Raw genomic sequence first — 26,603 nt, forward strand, 5'->3', positions numbered from 1 at the left:
ACCATGGTCTCTGTCTGTCTGTAGCCTGTGTATACGAAATGACTGGGCTTCAATGGATCTCTATGTTATATAACTGCAGGGTCAGGAGTTTATTCATGGAGCTGACCAAGTGTAATAATGGCATTCCAACAGACGTATCTTTGGTTAGAGGGTAACGGGGTGGGAATGTTGGATGGCAATAATAACAGGTCATGGCAGGATAGTTTGGCCAGCCGTTTTAGATTAGTCAACTCTCATCATGTCTCAACACTGATAGATTATTGGCTGGCTGGGGTAATTAAGACAACAGAAATACAGCAGGATTCTCTCATGCCTGGTGTGGCTCACTCTTAGTGTGACTAAACATCACTAGACAATGTTCTTTTAGACAAAGCATAAATAGCTGATGCTGTTAACATGGCATCCAGGGATTTGATGAAAGTCCCTTAGCTGCTAAGAAAATGTATTCAAATTGTATTTTTCCTCCTATTTTGTATAAAAACATATGTTAGTTACAGTTTATCTGAGAGCATGCATTGAAATTTTGGGGGCAATTCGTCACGCATTAATTATCTGTGAAGAAACCAGCAGCATGGCATGGCATGGCATGAACCTGCCAAGGCATCAGGGCAGGGCAGTAGATCCCGCCCACTCAGGCCATACTTAATAATGACTCTCGCTTTGAACCCATTTAATGGCTGGAAGGTTGAGTGACAGATAGTGTCTATGGTGTCGGGGGTGGACACGCCCTTCTGGGACACGGCTGGAATTACAGAGCAGTGGCAGCTAAATTACACATTAGGAAGGACCTCTAACTCGGAGGGAGGGAGGGATGATGAATAAAGAATGGTGGTGAGACGAGATGCAGTGGTTGAACCACGTGGGTCCACAGAGCAAAAAGATGATGTGAGCATGAGTAACACACACACACACACACACACACACACACACACACACACACACACACACACACACACACACACACACACACACACACACACACACACACACACACACACACACACACACACACACACACACACACACACACACACACACACACACAGCTTTCATGCAGTGATGAGAGCCAGCATGAAACCATGAGATACACAGAGTCCTAATCATACAGTGTTAGCATTTTATCATACTCACATGTTGTTTTTACTCATCAAACATAACCAATCACTCACTAATACGCATACAGTTGAAGTCGGAAGTTTACATACACCTTAGCCAAATACATTTGAACTCAGTTTATCACAATTCCTGACATTTAATCCTAGATAAAAATTCCCTGTATTAGGTCAGTTAGGATCACCACTTAATTTTAAGAATGTGAAATGTCAGAATAATGGTAGAGAGAATTATTTATTTCAGCATTTATTTATTTCATCACATTCCCAGTGGGTCAGAAGTTTACATACACTCAATTAGTATTTGGTAGCATTGCCTTTAAATTGTTTAACTTGGGTCAAGCGTTTCGGGTAGCCTTCCACAAGCTTCCCACAATACGTTGGGTGAATTTTGGCCCATTCCTCCTGACAGAGCTGGTGTAACTGAGTCAGGTTTGTAGGCCTCCTTGCCCGCACACGTTTTTTCAGTTCTGCCCACAAATGTTCTATGGGATTGAGGTCAGGGCTTTGTGATGGCCACTCCAATACCTTGACTTTGTTGTCCTTAAGCCATTTGCCACAACTTTGGAAGTATGCTTGGGGTCATTGTCCATTTGGAAGACCCATTTGCGACCAAGCTTTAACTTCCTGACTGATGTCTTGAGATGTTGCTTCAATATATCCACATAATTTTCCTCAATTTTCATCCTCTTTCCTCATGATGCTATCTATTTTGTGAAGTGCACCAGTCCCTCCTGCAGCAATGCATCCTTACAACATGATGCTGCCACCACTGTGCTTCACGGTCAGGATGGTGTTCTTCGGCTTGCAAGCATCCCCCTTTTTCCTCCAAACATAACGATGGTCATTACGGCCAAACAGTTCTACTTTTCTTTCATCAGACTAGAAGACATTTCTCCAAAAAGTATGATCTTTGTCTCCATGTGCAGTTGCAAACCGTAGTCTGGCTTTTTTATGGCGGTTTTGGAGCAGTGGCTTCTTCCTTTCTGAGCGGCCTTTCAGGTTATGTCGATATAGGACTCTCTTTACTGTGGATATAGATACTTTTGTACCTGTTTCCTCCAGCATCTTCACAAGGTCCTTTGCTGTTGTTCTGGGATTGATTTGCGCTTTTCGCACCAAAGTACGTTCATCTCTAGGAGACAGAATGCAACTCCTTCCTGAGCGGTATGATGGCTGCATGGTCCCATGGTATTTATACTTGCTTACTAATTCTTTGTACAGATGAACGTGGTACCTTCAGGCGTTTGGAAATTGCTCCCAAGGATGAACCAGACTTGTGGAGGTCTACAATGTTCTTTCTGAGGTCTTGACTGATTTCTTTTGATTTTCCCATGATGTCATGCCAAGAGGCACTGAGTTTGAAGGTAGGCCTTGAAATACATCCACAGGTACACCTCCAATTGATTCAAATGATGTCAATTAGCCTATCAGAAGCTTCTAATCCATGACATCGTTTTCTGGGATTTTTCAAGCTGTTTAAAGGCACAGTCAACTTAGTGTATGTAAACGTCTGACTCACTGAAATTCTGATACAGTGAATTATAAGTGAAATAATCTGTCTGTAAACAATTGTTGGAAAAATTACTTGTGTCATGCACAAAGTAGATGTCCAAACTGACTTTCCAAAACTATAGTTTGCTAACAAGAAATTTGTGGTGTGGTTGAAAAACGAGTTTTAATGACTCCAACCTAAGTGTCTGTAAACTTCCCGACTTCACTGTATGTAGAACATTTCTGCAAATACTGTCAATTTAATCACCTCTGCACACACCTAGTAATAAACAGAAAGACCAAAAAACATTCCACACGCATACACATGCACACACATGCACACACACACACACACACAAACACATATGCGCGCACACACACACACACACACACTCACACATCGAGTGCCTGTCTGCCTCTCTGATTCGGAGAGCCTCCAATAACAGGCGAGAGAGCCCTAGAGTGAGAGAGATCCCACAGCTCAGACCCTTCATATGAGAGTGGCTAGAACTGTTTGTCTCTACCAAGACACACATGCACACACATAGCCTCCTTCACAGTCTAGAGCAGCAAACCTCCCTGAGTAGCCACTCAAACCCAACAATTTCATCAGCAAGGACATCATGGCTGAAATACAATCGACATGGTGCTGATTTCATACCACTGTGTCTCTATGCTGGAGCAGCCAGGGCACCAGTATAACCTGTGTAACTGAACATCTTCTAACAATCTGCTTCTCATACCTCCTCCTTCACTCTGATAGAAGAGAGGGGATAGAGAGATGATCTGTAAACCTGTTTCAGGTCCCTGTGGAGTCATTAAGTCAGATAAATGCTCTCAGTTCAGCCCAGGCTGTTTTTCAGCCTCTCTAAAAAGGGGTGAAGGAAGGAGAAGCTATAAAGCCCAATTAGTGAGTGGAAGGAGAGAGTAATGGCTGTGTGACTGGCCACAGGCGTCCCACTCTGTGACACCTCACAGGCTATACACCAGGGTTACCTAACTGGAGGCCCATGGGTGATTTTATTTGGCCCCCCAAGTTTTCTGAAAACACCAGCAAATTATGGTTGGACATACGAAAAGACTGTAAAAACACCAGCAAATCAGCTCCTAGTGATTTAAATGAGTAAATCTGTTCCAAAGTATTCCCACGCATAGAAAGATATATGTGATCAGGGAAGATGGTGCCTGAATGGATGGCTGCTGTTTAATTGGCTCTTAACCAACTGTGCTATTTTGTTTGTTCCTTTGCATTGTTCGTAACTTGTTTTGCTGCTACATAGTGTTGCTGCTAACGTCTCTTATGACCGAAAAGAGCTTCTGGACATCAGAACAGTGACTACTCACCTCGAAATGGACGTAGAGTTTTTCTTTAATGAGTCGGATGGGAAGGATATACTCCAAAAACCCGAACAGGCCCTCATCCCCGTCATTCGTTGGGGTAGGAAACTGAGATTTAGCGGTAAGAGATCAGAGTGCCTTGTGAGGATCAGGCGACGAGTGGCTAATCTGCCTTTGCCCTCCGTTCTGCTAGCTAACATTCAATCGCTGGAAAATAAATGGGACGAACTGAAAGCACGTATTTCCTACCAACGGGACATTAAAACTGTAATATCTTATGTTTCACCGAGTCGTGGCTGAACAATGCCATTAATAACATACAGCTGGCGGGTTATACACTCTACCGGCAGGATAGAATAGCCTCTGGTAAGACACGGGGCGGGGGCCTATAAATATTTGTAAACAACAGCTGATGCACGATATCTAAGGAAGTCTCAAGGTTTTGCTCGCCTGAGGTCGAGTATCTCATGATAAGCTGTATACCACACTATCTACCGAGAGAGTTTTCATCTGTATTTTTCATAGCTGTCTACATACCACTACAGACAGATGCTGGCACTAAAACCGCACTCAATGAGCTGTATACCGTCATAAACAAACAGGAAAATGCTCATCCAGAGGTGGCGCTCCTAGTGGCCGGGGACTTTGATGCAGGGAAACTTAAATCAGTTTTACCTAATTTCTATCAGTATGTTAAATGTGCAACCAGAGGGAAAAAAACTCTAGACCACCTTTACTCCACACACAGAGAAGCATACAAAGCTCTCCCTCATCCTCCATTTGGCAAATCTGACCATAATTCTGTCCTTCTGATTCCTGCTTACAAGCTAAAATTAAAGCAGGAAGCACCAGTGACTCGATCAAGTTACAGCACTGTTTTGCTAGCACAGACTGGAATATGTTCTGGGATTCCTCCGATGGCATTGAGGAGTACACCACATCAGTCACTGGCTTCATCAATAAGTGTATCGACGACATCGTCCCCAGAGTGACTGTAAGTACATACCCCAACCAGAAACCATGGATTACAGGCAACATTCACACTGAGCTAAAGGGTAGAGCTGCCGCATTCAAGGAGCGGGACTCTAACCCGGAAGCTTATAAGAAATTCCGCTACGCCCTCAGACGAACCATCAAACAGGCAAAGCATCAATACAGGACTAAGATCGAATCGTATTACACCGGCTCCGATGCTTGTCTGATGTGGCAGGGCTTGCAAATTATTACAGACTACACAGGGAAACACAGCCGAGAGCTGCCCAGTGACACGGGCCTTCCAGACGAGCTAAATAACTTCTATGCTCGCTTCGATGCAAGTAACACTGAAACATGCATGAGAGCATCAGCTGTTCCGAACGACTGTATAATCACGCTCTCTGCAGCCGATGTGAGTAAGACATTTAAACAGGTCAACATCCATAAGCCCTCAGAGCCAGACGGATTACCAGGACGTGTACTCCGAGCATGCGCTGATAACTGGCAAGTGTCTTCACTGTCATGTTCAACCTCTCCCTGTCTGAGTCTGTAATACCAACATGTTTCAAGCAGACCACCATTGTCTCTGTACGCAAGAACACTAAGGTAACCTGTCTAAATGACTACATACCCGTAGCACTCATGTCTGTAGCCATTAAATGCTTTGAAAGGCTGGTCATGGCTCACATCCACACCATTATCCCAGAAACCCTAGACCCACTCCAATTTGCATACCGCACCAACAGATCCACAGATGATGCAATCTCTATTGCACTCCACGCTCCCCTTTCAGACCTGCACAAAAGGAACACCTATGTGAGAATGCTATACATTGACTACAGCTCAGAGTTCAACACCATTGTGCCCTCAAAGGTCATCGCTAAGCTAAGGACCCTGGGACTAAACATCTCCCTCTTCAACTGGATCCTGACTACAGCTCAGAGTTCAACACCATTGTGCCCTCAAAGGTCATTGCTAAGCTAAGGACCCTGGGACTAAACATCTCCATCTTCAACTGGATCCTGGACATCCTGATGGGCTGACCCCTGGTGGTAAGGGTAGGTAACAACACATCCACCACGCTGATCCTCAACACGGGCGCCCCTCAGGGGTGCGTGCTCAGTCCCCTCCTGTACTCCCTGTTCACTCATGACTGCACGGCCAGGCATGACTCCAACACCATCATTAAGTTTGCCGATGACACAACAGTGGTAGGCCTGATCACCGACAATGATGAGACAGCATATAGGGAGGAGGTCAGAGACCTGACCGTGTGGTGCAAGGACAACAACCTCTCCCTCAACATTATCAAGACAAAGGAGATGATTGTGGACTACAGTAAAAGGAGGACCGAACACGCCCCCATTCTCATCGACGGGGCTGTAGTGGAGCTGGTTGAGAGCTTCAAGTTCCTTGGCATCCACATCACCAACAAACTAACATGGTCCAAGCACACCAAGACAGTTGTGAAGAGGGCAGGGCAAAACCTATTTCCCCTCAGGAGACTGAAAAGAGTTGGCATGGGTCCTCAGATCCTCAAAAGGTTCTACAGCTGTACCATCAAGAGCATCCTGACTGGTTGCATCACTGCCTGGTATGTCAACTGCTCAGCCTCCGACCGCAAAGCAGTACAGAGGGTAGTGCATATGGCCCAGTACATCCCCGGGGCCAAGCTTCCTGCCATCCTGGACCTCTATACCAGGTGGTGTAAGAGGAAGGTGTAACGGATTTCCTCTTCGTCGGAAGAGGAGTAGCAAGGATCGGACCAATGTGCAGCGTGGTAAGTGTCCATAATAGATTTTTAATAAATCAAAATGAACACAGAACAAAAATAACAAACACGAACAAACAACCGAAACAGTCCCGTATGGTGCAAACACTGAAACAGGAAACAACCACCCACAAAACACAATAGAAAACAGGCTACCTAAATATGGCTCCCAATCAGAGACAACGACTGACACCTGCCTCTGATTGAGAACCATACTAGGCCAAACACATAGAAATATAACAACAGAACAAAACATAGAAAAACAACATAGAATGCCCACCCCAACTCATGCCCTGACCAACTAAAATAAAGACATAAAAAAGGAACTAAGGTCAGAACGTGACAGAAGGCCCTAAAAATGGTCAAATATACCAGCCAGCCTAGTCATAGACTGTTCTCTCTGCTACTGCACAGCAAGCAGTACCGGAGCGCCAAATCTAGGTCCAAGACGCTTCTAAACAGCTTCTACCCCCAAGCCATATGACTCCTGAACAGCTAATCAAATGGCTACCCAAACTATTTGCATTGCTCACCCCATCTACGTTGCTGCTACTCTCTGTTATTATCTATTCATAGTCACTTTAAAAACTCTGCCTACATATACATATTACCTCAATTACCTCGACTCCGGTGCCCCCGCACATTGACTCTGTACCGGCACCCCCTGTATATAGCCACGCTATTATTATTTACTGCTGCTCTTTAATTATTTGTAATTCTTATCTCTTACTTTTTTGGAGGTATTTCCTTAAAACTGCATTGTTGGTTAAGGGCTTGTAAGTAAGCGTTTCACTGTAAGGCCTTCACCTGTTGTATTCGGTGCTTGTGACAAATAACCTTTGATTTGATTTGATGTACAAATGTCAGCAAGGCTTGAAATTATTTATTTTATTCAACAGAAATAGGCCATATTCAGTCGTCTGAGATAGCACACAGACACGTATACACACACTTACCTACACACACACACACATACACACACACACACACACACACACACACACACACACACACACACACACACACACACACACACACACACACACACACACACACACACACACACACACACAAAGAGGGAACTAATTTCTGGGCCGCACAAGATGCTCAATAAATGAATGATGAGTAAATCTGTGAATTGTGAATAATTGATGGCAGCCGAGGTAACAAGCAAATTACTGGTGTTATTATTTGTTAATAAGACACTGTAGCAGATTTAGGATCTTAATTTGACCTATATTGTCACAGAAAAAGAATCCTGAGGCAACAGAATTCAAACATTATTTCCATAATGTTGCTTGATCGGTGGTTAGGCTATTAGCTGGCCAAAAGCCGGCTACATCAAAAGTGCAATACTGTTCATTTAACTGTGTGTTACTGTGGGTTTTCATAGAATTTATGTAAATCACAAAGTTCTGGGATGCAGAAGAATTCTCAGAAACAAAAGAGTGATCAAATTAAGATCCTACATCTGCAGATCATCTCTAACTGTCCCTCATTATCTCACACCCTACAAAACCATCCTCCATATTTGGAAAGCAGGATATCAAGATGCACAGTCCATACTGAAACACTGTTCACTCCCTAAAGGCCTTCGTAACTATTACTACCTTGGAGACTAGCCGTTACCTAACGCAATGTTCCCACCCCATATATATATATATATATATATATACACAGTGCCTTCGAAAAGTATTCAGACCCCTTGACTTTTACCACATTTTGTTAGGTGTCAAGTCGTTCGCAATAATGAAGGTCGGACCAAGGCGCAGCGTATGTTGAGTTCCACATATTTTAATGAAAGTGAAACTTAAGTAAATACAAAAAAAACAAATAAAGAATAAACGAACCGTGACGACAATTCAGTGCGAACAGGCAACTAAACATAAACAATATCCCATAACCCCACAGGTGGAAAAAATGCAACTTAAGTATGATCCCCAATTAGAGACAACGATTACCAGCTGCCTCTAATTGGGAATCATACACAAACACCAACATAGAAAAATAAACCTAGAACCCCACATAGAAATAATAAAACTAGACTAAACACCCCTATTCACGCCCTGACCTACTCTACCATAGAAAATACAGGCTTTCTATGGTCAGGACGTGACATTAGGTTACAGCCTTATTTTATAAATGATTACAAAGCATTTTCGCTTTTACATTTTCGCAAATGTATGTATAAAAACAACTGAAATATTACATTTACATAAGTATTGAGACCCTTTACTCAGTACTTTGTTGAAGCATCTTTGGCAGCAACTACAGCCTTGAGTCTTCATTGGTGTGACGCTACAAGCTTGGCACACCTTTATGTTGGGAGTTTCTCCCATTCTTCTCTGCAGATCCTCTCAACCTCTGTCAGGTTGAATGGGGAGTATTGCTGCACAGCTATTTTCAGGTCTCTTCAGAGATGTTTGATCGGGTTCAAGTCCGGGCTCTGGATGGGCCACTCAAGGACATTCAAAGAGTTGTTCCAAAGCCACTCCTGTGTTGTCTTGGCTGTGTGCTTAGGGTCGTTGTCCTGTTAGAAGGTGGACGTTCGCACAAGTCTGAGGTCCTCAGCGCTCTGGAGCAGGTTTTCATCAAGGATCTATCTGTACTTTGCTCAGTTCATCTTTAACTCGATCCTGACTAGTCTTACAGTCCCTACCGCTGAAAAAAATCCCCACAGCTGCCACCACCATGCTTCACCGTGGAGATAGTGCCAGGATTCCTTCAGACGTGACGCTTGACATTCAGGCCAAAGAGTTCAATCTTGGTTTCATCCGACCAGAGAATCTTGTTTCTCATGGTCCGATAGTCTTTAGGTGCCTTTTGGCAAACTCCAAGCAGGCTGTCATGTGCCTTTACTGAGAAGTGGCTTCCTTCTGGCCACTCTACCATAAAGGCCTGATTGGAGTGCTGCAGGTTCTTGGTCACCTCCCTGACCAAGGCCCTTCTCCCCCGATTGCTCAGTTTGAACGGGCGGCCAGCTCTAGGAAGAGTCTTGGTGTTTCCAAACTTCTTCCATTTAAGAATGACGGAAGCCACTGTGTTCTTGGGGACCTTCAATGCTGCAGACATTTTTTGGTACCCTTCGCCAGATCTAATTCTCTGCAAAATCCTGTCTCGGATCTCTACGGACAATTCCTTCAACCTCATGGCTTGGTTTTTGCTCTGACATGCACTGTAAACTGTGGGACCTTATATAGACAGGTGTGTGCTTTTCCAAATCATGTCCAATCAATTGAATTGACCACAGGTGGACTCCAATCAAGTTGTAGAAACATCTCCAGGATGATCAATTTAAACAGGATGCACCTGAGCTCAATTTCGAATCACATAGCAAAGTGTCTGAATACTTATGTAAATAAGGTATTTCTCTATTTATTTATTTTTTTAAATACCTTTTAGTGAAGGAAGGATGATCTTGGCAAAGGAGAAATGCTCACTAACAGGGATGGAAACAAATTTGTGCACAAAATTTGAGAGAAATATGCTTTTTGTGCATAACTTTACATGTTGCATTGTTCAGTGTATACATGTAAACTGTATATATACACACACACATATATATATATATATATAACACTATTGTTCAAAAGTTTGGGGTCACTTAGAAATATCCTTATTTTTGAAAGAAAAGCTATTTTTTGGTCCATTAAAATAACATCAAATTGATCAGAAATACAGTGTAGACATTGTTAATGTTGTAAATGACTATTGTAGCTGGAAACGGCTGATTTTTTACGGAATATCTACATAACAGTACAGAGGCCCATTATCAGCAACCATCACTCCTGTGTTCCAATGGCACGTTGCGTTAGCTAATCCAAGTTTATCATTTGACAAGGCTCATTGATTAATAGAAAACCCTTTTGCAATTACGTTAGCACAGCTGAAAACTGTTGTCCTGGTTATAGAAGCAATAAAACTGACCTTCTTTAGGCTAGTCGAGTATCTGAACCATCAACATTTGTGGGTTCGATTACAGGCTCAAAATGTCTAGAATCAAATAACTTTCTTCTGAAACTCATCAGTCTATTCTTGTTCGGAGAAATGAATGCTATTCCATGTGAGAAATTGCCAAGAAACTGAAGAGCTCGTACAACGCTGTGTACTACTCCCTTCACAGAACAGCGCAAACTGGCTCTAACCAGAATAGAAAGAGGAGTGGGAGGACCCGGTGCACAACTGAGCAAGAGGACAAGTACATTAGAGTGTCTAGTTTGAGAAACAGACGCCTCACAAGTCCTCAACTGGCAGCTTCATTAAATAATACCCACAAAACAACAGTCTCAACGTCAACGGCAAAGAGGCGGAGACTCCGGGATGCTTGCCTTCTAAGTTTCTTCAAGTGCAGTTTCAAAAACCAACAAGCGCTATGATGAAACTGGCTCTCATGAGGACCGCCAGAGGAAAGGAAGCCCCAGAGTTACCTCTGCTGCAGAGGATCACTTCATTAGAGTTACCAGCCTCAGAAATTGCAGCCCAAATAAATGCCCCACGGAGTTCAAGTTACAGACACATCTCAACATCAACTGTTCAGAGGAGACTGCGTGAATGAGGCCTTCATGGTCGAATTGCTGCAAAGAAACCACTACTTAAGGACATCAATAATAAGAAGAGACTTGCTTGGGCCAAGAAACACTAGTAATGGACATTAGACCGGTGGAAATCTGTCCTTTGGTCTGATGAGTCCAAATGTTTGTCTTTGTGAGACGCAGAGTAGGTGAACGGATGATCTCCACATGTGTGGTTCCCACCATGAAGCATGGAGGAGGAGGTGTGATGGTGTGGGGGTGTTTTGCTGGTGACACTGTCTGTGATTTATTTAAAATTCAAGGCGCACTTAACCAGCATGGCTACCACAGCATTCTGCAGCGATACACCTTCCCATCTGGTTTGTGCGTAGTGGGACTATCATTTGTTTTTCAACAGGACAATGACCCAAAACTCACCTCCAGGCTATTTGACCAAGAAGGAGAGTTATGGAGTGCTGCATCAGATGTCTTGGCTTCCACAATCACCCGAGCTCAACCCAATTGGACTGCAGAGTGAAGGAAAAGCAGCCAATAAGTGCTCATTATATGTGGGAGGTCCTTCAAGATGATTGGAAAAGCATTCCAGGTGACTACCTCATTTAGCTGGTTGAGAGAATACCAAATGTGTGAATAGGGTGGCTACTTTGAAGTATCTAAAATCTAAAATATATTTTGATTTGTTTAACACTTTTTTGGTTACTAGATGATCCCATATATTCATGTAGATCCCATGATTCATAGTTTTGATGTCTTCACTAGTATTATACAATGTAGAAAAACCCTTGGATGAGTAGGTGTGTCCAAAATGTTGACTGGTACTGTATATATATATATATTGGGGTGGGGTGGTAGGGTGGTGGTGGTGATGAGGAGCTCGTTTTTGCGTGGTAGTGGTGGGGTGTAGGGGTGCAGGGGTTGTGATAGTGATTGCCATGGCTGCAGCTGGGGATGAGTAATTGCCTGTCTTGGTGGGAGCGTGTTCTGGAGCTAAAGTCGACTGCTTTCTTCCTGATGTATAGCTCATTTGGATTCCGCCAGCCTTCCACCAGCCTTGGGGCTGTATTATTCATGCCTTGACAGATAGCACTCACTTAAAGCATTGGAATGAAGCCAGGTAGTGGTGGGGCGACACAGGAACATTGCACCTAGAAGCCTGGCAGAGTGAAAGGGGGAGAGAGGGAAAGGTGTATTGTTAGGAAAAGAGGGAGAGGAAAAACGAAAGAAGGAGAGGGAAGGGGAGAGAAGTATGAGATGGTGAGAGAGAAAGAGAGAGAGAGAGGGGGGGGGGGGGAATGGGGGCAGGCCCGATAAAAGAGTAGAGAACAGGGTGATGTGATCAAGTAGCCCTCCACCCCCACCCCGCCATCCCCTCCCCCTCCATCCCCTCCCCCCTCCCCTCCACCTCTGCCCCATGCACCCCTGCCTCCTCCACCATCTCCCCCTCCACCACCGCCCCCTCCACCCCTCCACCACCGCCACCTCCAGCTCAGCTACCCCACTGCCTCCTTGTGCAAATCCAGATAAGGTCACATTAATCATAATGTGCCACATCACCTCCATGCCATCAACCCCCCTCTGTGGAGTATCTGTCTCTGAAATGAACATTTCCATATTTAATTGGGAGCTTTATTTTCCAAAAGGAGAGGGGGAGCAGGCGTGTGGGGAAGAACAAATAGAGGTGAAGTGGACTGACTCTCTGGGGAATTGTTTTTCAGGGGTTCAATATTTTTAAAAGTGATCATCTTGGTTAATGTATTTAATCCACTTGTTTTTCTTTGCTTCGTGTAACCACTGCCATTATTGAATAAAATATAGTGGCGTCAGCTCCCCTTGGTTTTCAGTCAACTACAGCACTGGTTTTCCCATCTCTCTCTTTTTCGTAATAACCACGTTATCAGAAAAACTCAACCTATAAAACAACATAAGATACCTTCAAACACATTTCAAAACCTAGCCCCTCAAATATACTCTGGCACTCTCCTGTATCCCCCTCATCCCTTTCTTCCTCTGCCATTTGTTTATTTTTCCCCTTTGTGTTTTCCTCCTCTTTGTTTGGTGGTGTGTTATTATGACAGTCAGTCAGGGCAGCTCCAGTACCTAGCTCTGCTCTAGCCTAGCGTTAGCTAACATGTGGTAAACAGGTGGTGTTTACTCCCCCTGCCTGCCTGTCCCCCCGCCCTCCCTCCCTCCCGCAGGAGACACATCAAAGGAAATGACAGATCATGTGTAGTGAGCCCAGGGCCCAGCATCGTGCCAGGGGGATGTGTGATGAGGAGCAAGACAGCAAGGGCAGCCAGACGCTTAGGGCTCTCCATCTCTTCTGGGCTGGGTACATCCTGACCTCTCACCCTCCCTACCCCCTCCCACTAGCAGCAGCCCCCTAGCCTGCCCATCCCTCCGCACGGCTACCAGCTAAATTACATAAATGTCAAGAGTCCTCCACTGTCTCTGCTGGGGAAATGTACCAGGCCCAGTAGACTTTGTTTATTTTATTTAACCCTTATTTACCAGGTAAGTTGACTGAGAACACATTCTAACGTACAGCAACGACCTGGGGAATAGTTACAGGGGAGAGGAGGGGGATGAATCAGCCAGTTGGAAGCTGGGGATGATTGGGTGTGACAAGCCAACAGAACAGGACAGAAACACAGCAGCTGGGCAATAGGCTGGGGGGTGAAAGAAAAGATGGATATTAGGGAGAGAACTTGATGTACACTAGTTTACATTTCCATTTTAGTCATTTAACCAGTGACTTGCAGTTAGTGCATTCAACTTAAAATAGCTAGGTGGAACGACCACCTATCACAATCATAGTAAGTTAATTCTTACCTCAGTAAAGCAGCTATCAGCAGTCAGTGCTACTAAGAATAGACAAGTGCGAGTGTTGCTGCTAAGTTTAATTATTATTATTATTTCAGATGGCACATGACACATTTTCTGTGCTATCATGTTTTTTTGTGCTGATATTCTTGAGCTCTGGTTACTATTACTGCCATCTCTGTGCACATTAGAACCATATCTCAAACTAACTTTTAAAAACATGTATGGAGTTTGAACTCCATTATGGCAGTGTACTGTCTAATGCAACATATCCAGTGTAGCTAACACAGATGGATAGTGCAGAGGAGGAGGGTAAACCTCATCCAAGATGTGTCTCTCCCTACGCTAATGTGATTGATTGAAGTAATTATGTGAGTGGAGAGGACCCTTACAAAAATGTAACATGGTACTACTATGGTACTTTCACTTATACCATGGTATAGTCTGAATCATGGAAATGCACCATGGTTTTAGCCTTGAAGTATGATGGTACTACCATAGTACTGCCATCATACCTAAATATTACTATGGTATTGCATCATTTATATCATGGTATAGATCTGAATCATGGAAAAGTATGTTGGACACTGAAGAGCTCAGTTAATTTCTTTTTTTAATATATTTTTTTATCCCATTTTCTCCCCAATTGTCATGGTATCCAATCGCTAGTAATTACTATCTTGTCTCATCGCTACAACTCCCGTACGGGCTCGGGAGAGACGAAGGTCGAAAGCCATGCGTCCTCCGAAGCACAACCCAACCAAGCCGCACTGCTTCTTAACACAGCGCGCCTCCAACCCACCGTGTACCTGGCCCCCTTGGTTAGCGCGCACTGCGCCCGGCCCGTCACAGGAGTCGCTGGAGCGCGATGAGACAAGGATATCCCTACCGGCCAAACCCTCCCTAACCCGGACGACGCTATGCCCCACGGACCTCCCGGTCGCGGCCGGCTGCGACAGAGCCTGGGCGCGAACCCAGAGACTCTGGTGGCGCGCTAGCACTGCGATGCAGTGCCCTTGACCACTGCGCCACCCGGGAGGCCCAGAGCTCAGTTACTTTCAATGTGGCTCCGTCATAGGAAGACACTTTTCCAACAAGACAGTTTGTCAAATTTCTACAGCTGCCACGGTCAACTGTAAGTGCTGTTATTGCAACACTTACTACCGAGTTCCAAACTGCCTCTGGAAGCAATGTCAGCACAATAACTATTCGTCGGGAGCTTCATGAAATGGGTTTCCATGGCCGAGCAGCCGCACACAAGCCTAAGATCACCATGTGCAATGCCAAGTGTCGGCTGGAGTGGTGTAAATCTCGCCACCATTGGACTCTGGAGCAGTGGAAACGCATTCTCTGGAGTGACGAATCACGCTTCACCATTTGGCAGTCTGAAAGACTAATCTGGGTTTGGCGGATGCCAGGAGAACGCTACCTGCCTGAATGGATAGTGCCAACTGTAAAGTTTGGTGGAGGAAGAATAATGTTCTGGAGCTGTTTTTAATGGTTCTGGCTAGGCCCTTTAGTTCCAGTGAAGGGAAATATTAATGCTACAACATACAATGACATTCTAGACAATACTGTGCTTCAAACTTTGTGGCAACAGTTTGGGGAAAGCCCTTTCCTGTTTCAGCATAACAATGCCTCCATGCACAAAGCGAGGTCCATACAGAAATGGTTTGTCAACCCCATCGAACACCTTTGAAATGAATTTGAACACCGACTGTGAGCCAGGCCTAATAGCCCAACTTCAGTGCCCGACCTCACTAAAGCTCTTGTGGCTGAATGGAAGCAAGTCCCCCGCAGCAATGTTCCAACATCTAGTGGAAAGCCTTCCCAGAAGAGTCGAGGCTATTAAAGCAGAAAAGGGGGGACCAACTCCATATTAATGCCCATGATTTTGGAATGAGATGTTCGATGAGCAAGTGTCCACATACTTTTGGTGCACTACATGGTTTTAGCTTTGAAGTATGATGGTACTGCCATGCACCTAAATAATACCATGGTATAGATGTGAATCATAGAAATACCATGGTTTTAAACTGCATTATACATTCTACCATGGTAACACAGTTATGATAAATGCTAACAGTTATTTATCAGTTATTAACATAACATGCAGTTATTAATAATTATCTTTATTTATTGTTCATTTCCATAGTACAATGGCAGTATAATTACATTTGACATTTTAGTCCTTTAGCAGACATTCTTATCCAGAGCAACTTACAGTAGTGAGTGCATACATTTTCATATTTATTTTCATACTGGTCCCTCATGGGAATTGAACCCACAACCCTGACGTTGCAGGTGCCATGCTCTACCAACTTTATTCATTTAATGCATTAAATAAATAAACCCCCAAGGTCAAAAGAGGTTGGTTGGTATTATATTGGTGAATTTATATACCATTATGGGCAAGTTTCTGATAAAGTCAGAGGCAGACTACTATTGTTTGTCCTAGTTTGTCTCTAACATCAAAGAAAAGGGAAATAGTTGCTGCAAAAAGGGGTAATGCTTTCTGTATTAATAGTACTGTTTTTTGCTCATGTTTGGTTTCCCTGTGTTGCCAACCTGAAATGTGGGGAAATGTGAGATATATGGTATTCTAATCTTTGGCATTTTGTAACAATTTCCAGTATTTATAATCAAGGTGTGTTGTGCTTGTTTCGGCCCGGAGAGGGAGCCGCTCGCTCTAGTGGTTGCTTCACACGCTCTCACTCTACAGTGGCTCTCACGCTAGCCTGCCTAGTCAATTGAATGAGAGAGCCAAGCCAACAAAATATTTGAAATGTTAACATCACAGTGAGCGATATATATATAGCATAGGATATGAAACACCAAGTTAAGCAGAGTATTATTATATAATTGTTGTTATTTTTGATTATGTTTTGATAGTTAAATTCATTTATAAAAGTCCGTTAGCATAGAATCTGTTGTCGGCTAAAGTTAGCTCCAGTCAAGCTAGCCTGTTGTAGTCATGGCGACAGGACCAACTAACGTTCACACAGTGTAAACAAAAGGAAACATTGTAACTTGCTGTTTTTTGGGATATGTTGAGAATTACATGATAAACATGTATCTGAGATAAGATGATAATTAATACCTTTTCACAAATATTTTTTTTTAAATATGTTGGCTTTTTAGAATTGTATAGCCAAGTCAGTTGAGTGAGAGAGAGTGAACTTAAATGAAGAGAGAAGCACAAAACAAACTAACTATTTTAAATCTTCAAGGTTTCAGACTCCCTTCATTCTTCTAACCATACCCTATCCAGGTTTAAGACCATGTGTGTTATGGTTTTTCACTATGAGCTAAAGGGTTTAAGAGAGTTCTAGGCCTATGCTTTGCCATTGCAGAGCGAGTAGTCAATGTTGCATTATGTGAGTACCAAAAATTACTACGTTTTTTATGATGGTCCGGTGAGACACAGACCAACATAATACATTGTAAACAACAACCATGCTTTCTTGTTTCACTACATGCTGCCAGTACAAAACCATGTTTTTTTTATTCATTGCACTACCATGGTTAATTTTTGTACCATGGTAGCAAGTACAAGTACTGGGGGAGGTGCATGGCGAGGGTTTTGGTGCAAGGGCAGGTGGCTGGTTTTGGGGCAAGGTCAGGGGCTGCGACAAGGGCAGGGGAAAATATGAGGGCTGGGGCTAGGGAAAGTGCAGGGGTAAGTTGATGGAAATGGGGAAAGTAATGGTGCTGAAGAAGAGGTGAGTAGGGGGCTGAGGAAGAGACGGGCTTAAGAATAGGCTGGGTACGGGGCTGAGGCAGAGGAAAAGACTGGGGCTGAAGAAGAGGCTGGGTACGCAGCTGAGGCAGAGGAAAAGACTGGGGCTGAAGATGAGGCTGGGTACGGGGCTGAGGCAGAGGAAGAGACTGGGGCTGAGGAAGAGGCTTGGGCAGAGGAAGAGACTGGGGCTGCCTGGCAGCCTGGCAGCCTGAGTTGATGATGTGAGTTGGTGCTGGGTCTGTGTTTGTCTGCATGGGTTTGATTCCTCTGGCTCTACTGCATTGACTGTCTCCCATTACAGCCCATCACACTACAATGAATCACAACAGGGACTTGATGTTTTGCAATACCATCTCTGTGTTGGCTGTGTGTACAAACTATACCATAGCGTGTGTTGTATTATCCAGTATAAAATCCACAATTAGAGAACACAGAATACACCCAAATTGCAGTGGCTGCCTGAGCCTCCCCTCCCACAGAACCACACAGCTTTTGTTCTCTTCTCCCCCTCTCTCTGACTCTCATTCTCCCTCTACCCCTCTTTCCTCTCCCCCTCTCTTTCTCTATCTTGCTGTCTCTTGCTTTCTCTCCCTCTCACACTCCTCTCTCTCTCGCTCTGTCTCTCTCACTCTCTCTCCCTCTTTCTCTCTCTGTCTTTCTCTCCCTTCCATTCTCTCTCCTTCTCTCCACCTTACCCTCTCTGTCTCTCTCTCTCTCTTTCTCTCTATCTATAGTATCTCTCTCCCTCTGTCTTTCTCTCCCTTCCATTCTCTCTCCCTCTCTCCAACTCTCTTCTCCCTATCTCTCCTTTTCTCCACCGACCCCCCCCCCCCCCCCTATATATCTCTCTCTCTCTTTCTATCTCTCCCTGACTTGCTACTGTCTGCGAGGATGGCAAATCCCTGTTGGATTTCTGGAGGATATCACCATGGAGATGGCGCTCTGCCACGCGTGCCAATAGATCCTGTTAGATAGGGACACAGCGAGAGGTGCACGGAACTCCTCTAACAGCTCTCTCTTTCTCTCTCTCTAGGCAGACAGGGGATGAGGTAGAAAAGGAGACAATTTAGGTATAAAGAGAGAGGATGGTGGCAAGAAGAGAAAGGGAGAGAGAGAGGTGAAGAGTGAGTGAGAATGGGGTGTAAGGGATGGAGAGGGAGAGAGAAAGACAGGGGAGATGGTGAGAGTGAGAAAGAGAGAGAGATTGAGAAAGAGAGAGTGAGAGAGAAAGAGAGAGCGAGAGAGAAAGTGAGAGAGAGGCAGGGGGATATAAAGTCATCAACACTTAGAATAAAAGGTTCCAAAGGGTTTTCTTCGGCTGTCCCCATAGCAATACCCATTTTGGTTTCAGGTAGAACCCTTTTTCTTTTCAGGTAGAACCATTCTGGGTTCCATGTATAACCCTCTGTGGAAAGTGTTCTACATGAACCCCAAAAGGTTTCTTCTTGGAACCAAAAGTAGTTCCTTTTAGGTTCTAGATAGCACCTTTTTTTCTAAGAGTGAAGAGTGAAAGCCATGAAGTGCAGCAGCAGTCTCATCCCAGTGTCAGGGAGACAAATAGCACAAAATGCTTATGATTGGACAAAGCTTCATCCCCCGCCTTGAACAGGCTTTAATATGACTGCTAATAAAGCTGTTGTGTAACGCTCACTGTCACCTGCCTGGGTATACACACACACGCGCCGGAAGCATTCACGCATACACATATACACACGCATGTAAGTGCACACATGGACACAGACACAGAGACACACATACACAAACACAGACACACACACAACCACACAAAGACAGAGGTAATCCTACTCATGATTCTGAGCTCTCGAAATGGGCTTTCCCTTAACATGTACAGTGTTTTCCTCATGTTACTTGACTGACCACTTGTTCCGCTTTAGTTGAATGCGTTTCATCCAGAAGTATCTCTTTAAAAATACAATACAAACCTGAAGTGTCTTTTCTGTTACACAAGGGTCAATTTTCCTTCGATAGCTGCCTTTCATACCAAACACACCTATTAAAGACTTCTACCCTGCTGCCTGGTGAAGAAAAGACAAACACTTTCTGTCCTCCTCTCCTGACGCCAGCAGTATTTCTTTATTTAAATGGCACTTAATAATTACCTGTGGAATGTTAATTGCTGGGTGCAGTCAGAAGGATGTAGCCACAGTAGCAGGGGGAGATGGTTGAGATGTGGCAAAGGCCTTGTTGTGAGAAAGCTGAGAATTGTGGGATGCTGATGTGTGTGTGTCACAGCAACCTAACAGCAAGAGTAGTAGGCTACACCAAGCAGTAGTTTTCAACCGGTGTGCTGCGGCACACTGGTGTGGCTTGAGGAACTCCTAGGTGTGGCTTGAGGAACTCCTAGGTGTGGCTTGAGGAACTCCTAGGTGTGGCTTGAGGAACTCCTAGGTGTGCCGGGAGACTTTTCCTCATCTTGATCATTTTTTGGAACACTCACTTATAAACATGACCTGTGGAATGCAGATGGAATTTTGACTTAGGAGCACCAGCGCCGCTCAGATAATACATAGAATAGCGCTGTATCGTTGTTTCAAGGCCGGTGCGCTCAGGCTGTTGTTACAGGCTGTTGTTGCATCATGAGCAAAGTAATTTGTATAATTTTACACTGAACAAAAATATTTACGCAACAAATGTGGCAAATGTGGCATCAAGAAGCTGATTAAACAGCATGATCATTACACAGGTGCACCTTGTGCTGGGGACAGTAAAAGGCTTCTGCAGTTTTGTAACACAACACAATGCCACAGATGTCTCAAGTTTTGAGGGACTGTGCAATTGGAATGCTGACTGCAGGAATGTCCACCAGAGCTGTTGCCAGATAATGCAACGGTAATTTCTCTACCATAAGCCTTACCATAACGTTGTTTTAGAGACAGTACGTCCAACCCAGCTTCACAACCGCAGATGAAGTGTATGGCGTCATGTGGGCAAGTGGTTTGCTGATGTCAACTTTGTGAACAGAGTGCCCCATGGTGGCGGTGGGGTTATGGTATGGGCAGGCATAAGCTACGGACAACAAACTGAATTGCATTTTATCGATGGCAATTTGAATGCATAGAGATACTGTGACAAGATCCTGAGGCCCATTGTCGTGACATTGATCCGCAGCCATCACCTCATGTTTCAGAATGATAATGCACAGCCCCATGTCACAAGGATCTGTACACAATTCCTGGGAGCTAGAAATGCCCCATTTCTTCCATCTAGCAACCTTTCGGTTACTGGCCCAACGCTCTAACCACTAAGCTACCTGCCATCCTGACTAGTCTCCCAGTCTCTGCCGCTGAAAAACATCCCTACAGAATGATACTGCCACCACCATGCTTCACCGTAGGGATGGTGCCAGGTTTCCTTCAGACGTGACGCTTGGCCTTCAGGCCAAAGAGTTAAATCTTGGTTTCATCAGACCTGAGAATCATATTTCTCATGGTCTGAGAGTCCTTTAGGTGCCTTTTGGCAAACTCCAATTTGGCTGTCATGTGCCTTTTACTGAGGAGTGGCTTCCGTCTGGCCACTCTACCATAAAGGCCTGATTGGTGGAGTGCTGCAGAGATGGTTGTCCTTCTGGAGTTCTGTCAGAGTGAACATCAGGTTCTTGGTCACCTCCCTGACATGCACTATGGATGATCAATAGAAACAGGATGCACCTGAGCTCAATTTCGAGTCTCATAGCAAAGGGTCTGAATACTTATGTAAATAAGATATTTCAGTTTTTTTATATATATATATAAATGTGCCCCCCAAAAAGTTGTTTTCGCTTTGTCTTTGTGGGGTATTGTGTGTAGATTGATGAGGAACATGTTTTATTTAATACATTTTAGAATAAGGCTGTAACATAATACAATGTGTAAAATGTTGAGTGGTCTGAATACTTTCCCGAATGCATTGTATTTTTAACACATTAGTGGGATAAAGAGGCATTTAGAGATCATGCATAAAGTTGTTTTCGGTAAATATTGTAATGAAGTCTTTCAGTAGGGGAGGATTTTAGGACCCACTGAAACATATTTGCAGTAGTAGTACAATGGAACATTATGTAACAATGGAAATAGTAACTGGTGTAATTGACCCCTTTTTATTGGCCAGATAAAAACAATTTCTAGCGATTTAAACGTTAATCCATTTGAGTGTTTCAATGGAATTAGCAGTATCACTGAGATTGTGAATTGTAAAGTGATTCAGGTGAAAATACATGAATAGCTGTCATGGAGTGACTGTAGCACATTAAGCACAGCCATACAGCCCCTCCATCTGGGTGATGCACTGCAAGTACTGCCTCATCGCTAAAAGCCATCCAGTCTGACAGACAGAGTGGTATGCAACGGAAGACGAGTATAGGAAAGAGTGAATTTCAACAGCTAGACACCTTCACTCCTTCCATACTTCCCTCCCTCCCACTCACCTATCCTCTCTGCCAGGCTGGCTGCTTGGCAGTACGTATCCTGCTGGGACCCCTTGATTTATTTGGAGGGGCTCTGGAATGGGCCAGGATGAGTGGCATTTTAATGTGCTTTTGAGATGTTTGGTCACAAGCACTATTGATCACAGTACCCAGCGACCCCCTCCCCCCCACACACACACACCTCCGCCCCCACTCTGGGGAGAGGTGCAGGACCTGCAGGAGCCTGCAGGGCTGACAGGCAGGGAATGAGTTTCCTTGTGGTCTTAGATTAATGAAATGAGGCCCTGGGTGTGGGTGCAGGGGCCAGGCTATTAAGTAATCCCTGTGCCTGCTGAGATTGAAGCTGTCTACCAGTTGAGCCCGACGCTGACTGAGTGATTGACACCCGCTCCTTTTGGTCTGTGTAGAACAGCGTGTGTGTGTGTGTGTGTGTGTGTGTGTGTGTGTGTGTGTGTGTGTGTGTGTGTGTGTGTGTGTGTGTGTGTGTGTGTGTGTGTGTGTGTGTGTGTGTGTGTGTGTGCGTGCGTGCGTGCGTGCGTGCGTGCGTGCGTGCGTGCGTGCGTGCGTGCGTGCGTGCGTGCGTGCGTGCGTGCGTGCGTGCGTGCGTGCGATGGAGGGAGGGAGGGAGGGAGGGAGGGAGGGAGGGAGGGAGGGAGGGAGGGAGGGAGGGAGGGAGGGAGGGAGGGATTGTAATTCATGCAGCTTTGCAATTCTGAAACAAATAAACACTGGTAAAAGGTCTACAGTTAGCATGTTGCAGTGAGTCAGAATACCCAGTTCTCCACCAATTTAAGAAATTAGGCTCATGTACTAGTAGCACCCCCCTAACCTTGAGTGGAGGAGGCTTCCGAGAGGTGCCACATCCGCTTGGAAACGTCCAAAACAGAACGCCTCCACCGACTATAATAACTGCTGATATAATTTCACTCCTCCGCTCCTTCAACCTAATGCTGTCTATTTGTTCACATTAGGGCCTATTCTGGGCTGAGTGAGGAGGGATAAACACTCTGGGCTGGTGTGAAGGGGAATCAGGAGCATTTCACAGCTCAGTAGCCTCTAACTAAGCATACCTGAAGCATTTCTGACTCTGTTACCGACCAGCATGGAACACTGCTCTGCTTGGCACCCAAAACACGTTGTCGCACTGGTCTCATTGGGACTCTGTCCGTGTGGTTTGTTTGATAGAGGGACTGGGTGCCACATGCGCACATCAATGCACACATACACACATGCACTTGAACACACACACACACAGACCTGTATCGCCCCCAGACTCCCCATGGTTTGATGAGGGAAATGGATTAGGCTCCTGTGATCAATATTCTGGGTGAATACACAGATGATCAGATGATCAGATTAAAATGTGTCCTCTGCTGCCAATGGGACCAGGAGAATACAGTAAACCCATCCCTCTGATTATGCTGTTTTCCCAACGATGCCAGCTAAATAAACCATTTATTTTCAGAGGGTAACCCAGGGATGTAATTATCTATTTGTTTTAATATCATTGTTGTTATTTGTCTCAGAAATCCTCATCTTGCCTCCTATAATTATTAACCCAGCAAAGGATGGCAATTAGAATGTAATTACACAATAGTGAATGATTATGGGCACGATTAGAGCTCCGTTTCCTAAACTTTGATTTCACTTTCTCTATGGTGCCACAAACAAAAACCTTCAGCAGAGCATTGGGTCTGTCCTAGAGCTGTTCTGCAGCGAGAAAGCGAGAGAACATTCAACTACTTGTACCATTGTGCTGCAGTTGTGTTTTATTGTGTTTTGTAGAATTCTCTCCAAATGTGTTTTAATCAGTGTATAGCCTGCTGGGTAGTGTGCTGGCCCAGTGACACATTTAGAGACCAGAGCCAGTGTATTGTATTAGCTTAGCCAGTCAGCCACTAAGCCTGGTGAGTGGCTGGGGTTTTGGGTCTGCTGGCTAACAGTTAATGGTTCTGGTGTTATCTGTCCCCTGCAGTGTGTACGGCTGCCCTCTGGCCAAGAAGAGGAAAACAGTGGACAGACAGCCTCTGGAACCCCTGGAAGTGCTGGAGCCCATACTGGAACCCCTTGAACCAGCATCCAAGGGAACACCACTCATAACCCAGATGGACAACTCTACTATGGAGGAGAGCTACGAGACGGACGGAACAGAGGAGATGGATGATAGAGAGGAGGAGGTGGAGGAGGGAGTAGAGGATGGGGGAGATGAGGAAGAGGAGGAGGTAGAGGATGAGGAAGAGGAGAGATACTCGGATGACAATGAGGAACAGATGGAGCAGGAAGAAGGAGATGTGGAGGGAGGGGAGGGAGAGGGGGAGGAGGGAGAGGTGGAACAAGAAGAGGAGGAGGAGGAGGAAGAGGGAGTAGAAGAGGAAGAAGATGAGGAAGAGTATGAGGAGGAGTTTGATGAGCAGAGTCAAGGCCAAGGTGAGACTTTATTTACTTGCCTGTTACACCGAAAGATATTAGGATATAATATTCAAAAGAATGTACATATTTGCATTGTGGAATGGTTAGCCTAGAATATATATATACAGTGGGGAGAACAAGTATTTGATACACTGCCGATTTTGCAGGTTTTCCTACTTACAAAGCATGTAGAGGTCTGTCATTTTTATCATAGGTACACTTCAACTGTGAGAGACGGAATCTAAAACAAAAATCCAGAAAATCACATTGTATGATTTTTAAGTAATTAATTTGCATTTTATTGCATGACATAAGTATTTGATCACCTACCAACCAGTAAGAATTCCGGCTCTCACAGACCTGTTAGTTTTTCTTTAAGAAGCCCTCCTGTTCTCCACTCATTACCTGTATTAACTGCACCTGTTTGAACTCGTTACCTGTATAAAAGACACCTGTCCACACACTCAATCAAACAGACTCCAACCTCTCCACAATGGCCAAGACCAGAGAGCTGTGTAAGGACATCAGGGATAAATTGTAGACCTGTACAAGGCTGGGATGGGCTACAGGACAATAGCCAAGCAGCTTGGTGAGAAGGCAACAACTGTTGGCACAATTATTAGAAAATGGAAGAAGTTCAAGATGACGGTCAATCACCCTCGGTCTGGGGCTCCATGCAAGATCTCACCTCGTGGGGCATCAATGATCATGAGGAATGTGAGGGATCAGCCCAGAACTACACGGCAGGACCTGGTCAATGACCTGAAGAGAGCTGGGACCACAGTCTCAAAGAAAACCATTAGTAACACACTACGCCGTCATGGATTAAAATCCTGCAGCGCACGCAAGGTCCCCCTGCTCAAGCCAGCGCATGTCCAGGCCCGTCTGAAGTTTGCCAATGACCATCTGGATGATCCAGAGGAGGAATGGGAGAAGGTCATGTGGTCTGATGAGACAAAAATAGAGCTTTTTGCTCTAAACTCCACTCGCCGTGTTTGGAGGAATAGAAGGATGAGTACAACCCCAAGAACACCATCCCAACCGTGAAGCATGGAGGTGGAAACATCATTCTTTGGGGATGCTTTTCTGCAAAGGGGACAGGACGACTGCACCGTATTGAGGGGAGGATGGATGGGGCCATGTATCGCGAGATCTTGACCAACAACCTCCTTCCCTCAGTAAGAGCATTGAAGATGGGTCGTGGCTGGGTCTTCCAGCATGACAACGACCCGAAACACACAGCCAGGGCAACTAAGGAGTGGCTCCGTAAGAAGCATCTCAAGGTCCTGGAGTGGCCTAGCCAGTCTCCAGACCTGAACCCAATAGAAAATCTTTGGAGGGAGCCGAAAGTCCGTATTGCCCAGCGACAGCCCCGTAAACCTGAAGGATCTGGAGAAGGTCTGTATGGAGGAGTGGGCCAAAATCCCTGCTGCAGTGTGTGCAAACCTGGTCAAGAACTACAGGAAACGTATGATCTCTGTAATTGCAAACAAAGGTTTCTGTACCAAATATTCAGTTTTGCTTTTCTGATGTATCAAATACTTATGTCATGCAATAAAATGCAAATTAATTACTTAAAAATCATACAATGTGATTTTCTGGATTTTTGTTTTAGATTCCTTCTCTCAAAGTTGAAGTGTACCTATGATAAAAATTACAGACCTCTACATGCTTTGTAAGTAGGAAAACCTGCAAAATTGTCAGTGTATCAAATACTTGTTCTCCCCACTGTATATACAGTGCCAGTCAAAAGTTTGGACACACCTACTCCTTCAAGGGTTTTTCTTTATTTTACGTTGTAGACATCAAAAGACATCAAAACTATGAGATAACACATATGGAATCATGTGGTAACCATTTTTTTTTAACAGATCAAAATATATTTTATATTTGAGATTCTTCAAAGAAACCACCCTTTGCCTTGATGACAGCTTTGCACGCTCTGGCATTCTTTAAACCAGCTTCACCTGGAATGCTTTTCCAACAG

General features: G+C 44.6%; 1 protein-coding gene across 12 annotated transcripts in view; it reads left to right on the plus strand.

The window, feature by feature from the left end:
• LOC139553754 (myelin transcription factor 1-like protein) overlaps positions 1 to 26,603 on the plus strand; it is a 168,996-nt gene that overhangs the window by 86,899 nt on the left and 55,494 nt on the right. For all 12 annotated transcript variants that reach the window (XM_071366392.1, XM_071366394.1, XM_071366397.1 and 9 more), the window contains one exon: positions 24,183 to 24,634. In XM_071366392.1, the coding sequence (XP_071222493.1) occupies positions 24,183 to 24,634 (452 nt within the window). The remainder of the gene's footprint in view (positions 1 to 24,182; positions 24,635 to 26,603) is intronic.

This window comes from Salvelinus alpinus, chromosome 25, assembly GCF_045679555.1.
Source record: "Salvelinus alpinus chromosome 25, SLU_Salpinus.1, whole genome shotgun sequence".
NCBI lineage: Eukaryota > Metazoa > Chordata > Actinopteri > Salmoniformes > Salmonidae > Salvelinus > Salvelinus alpinus.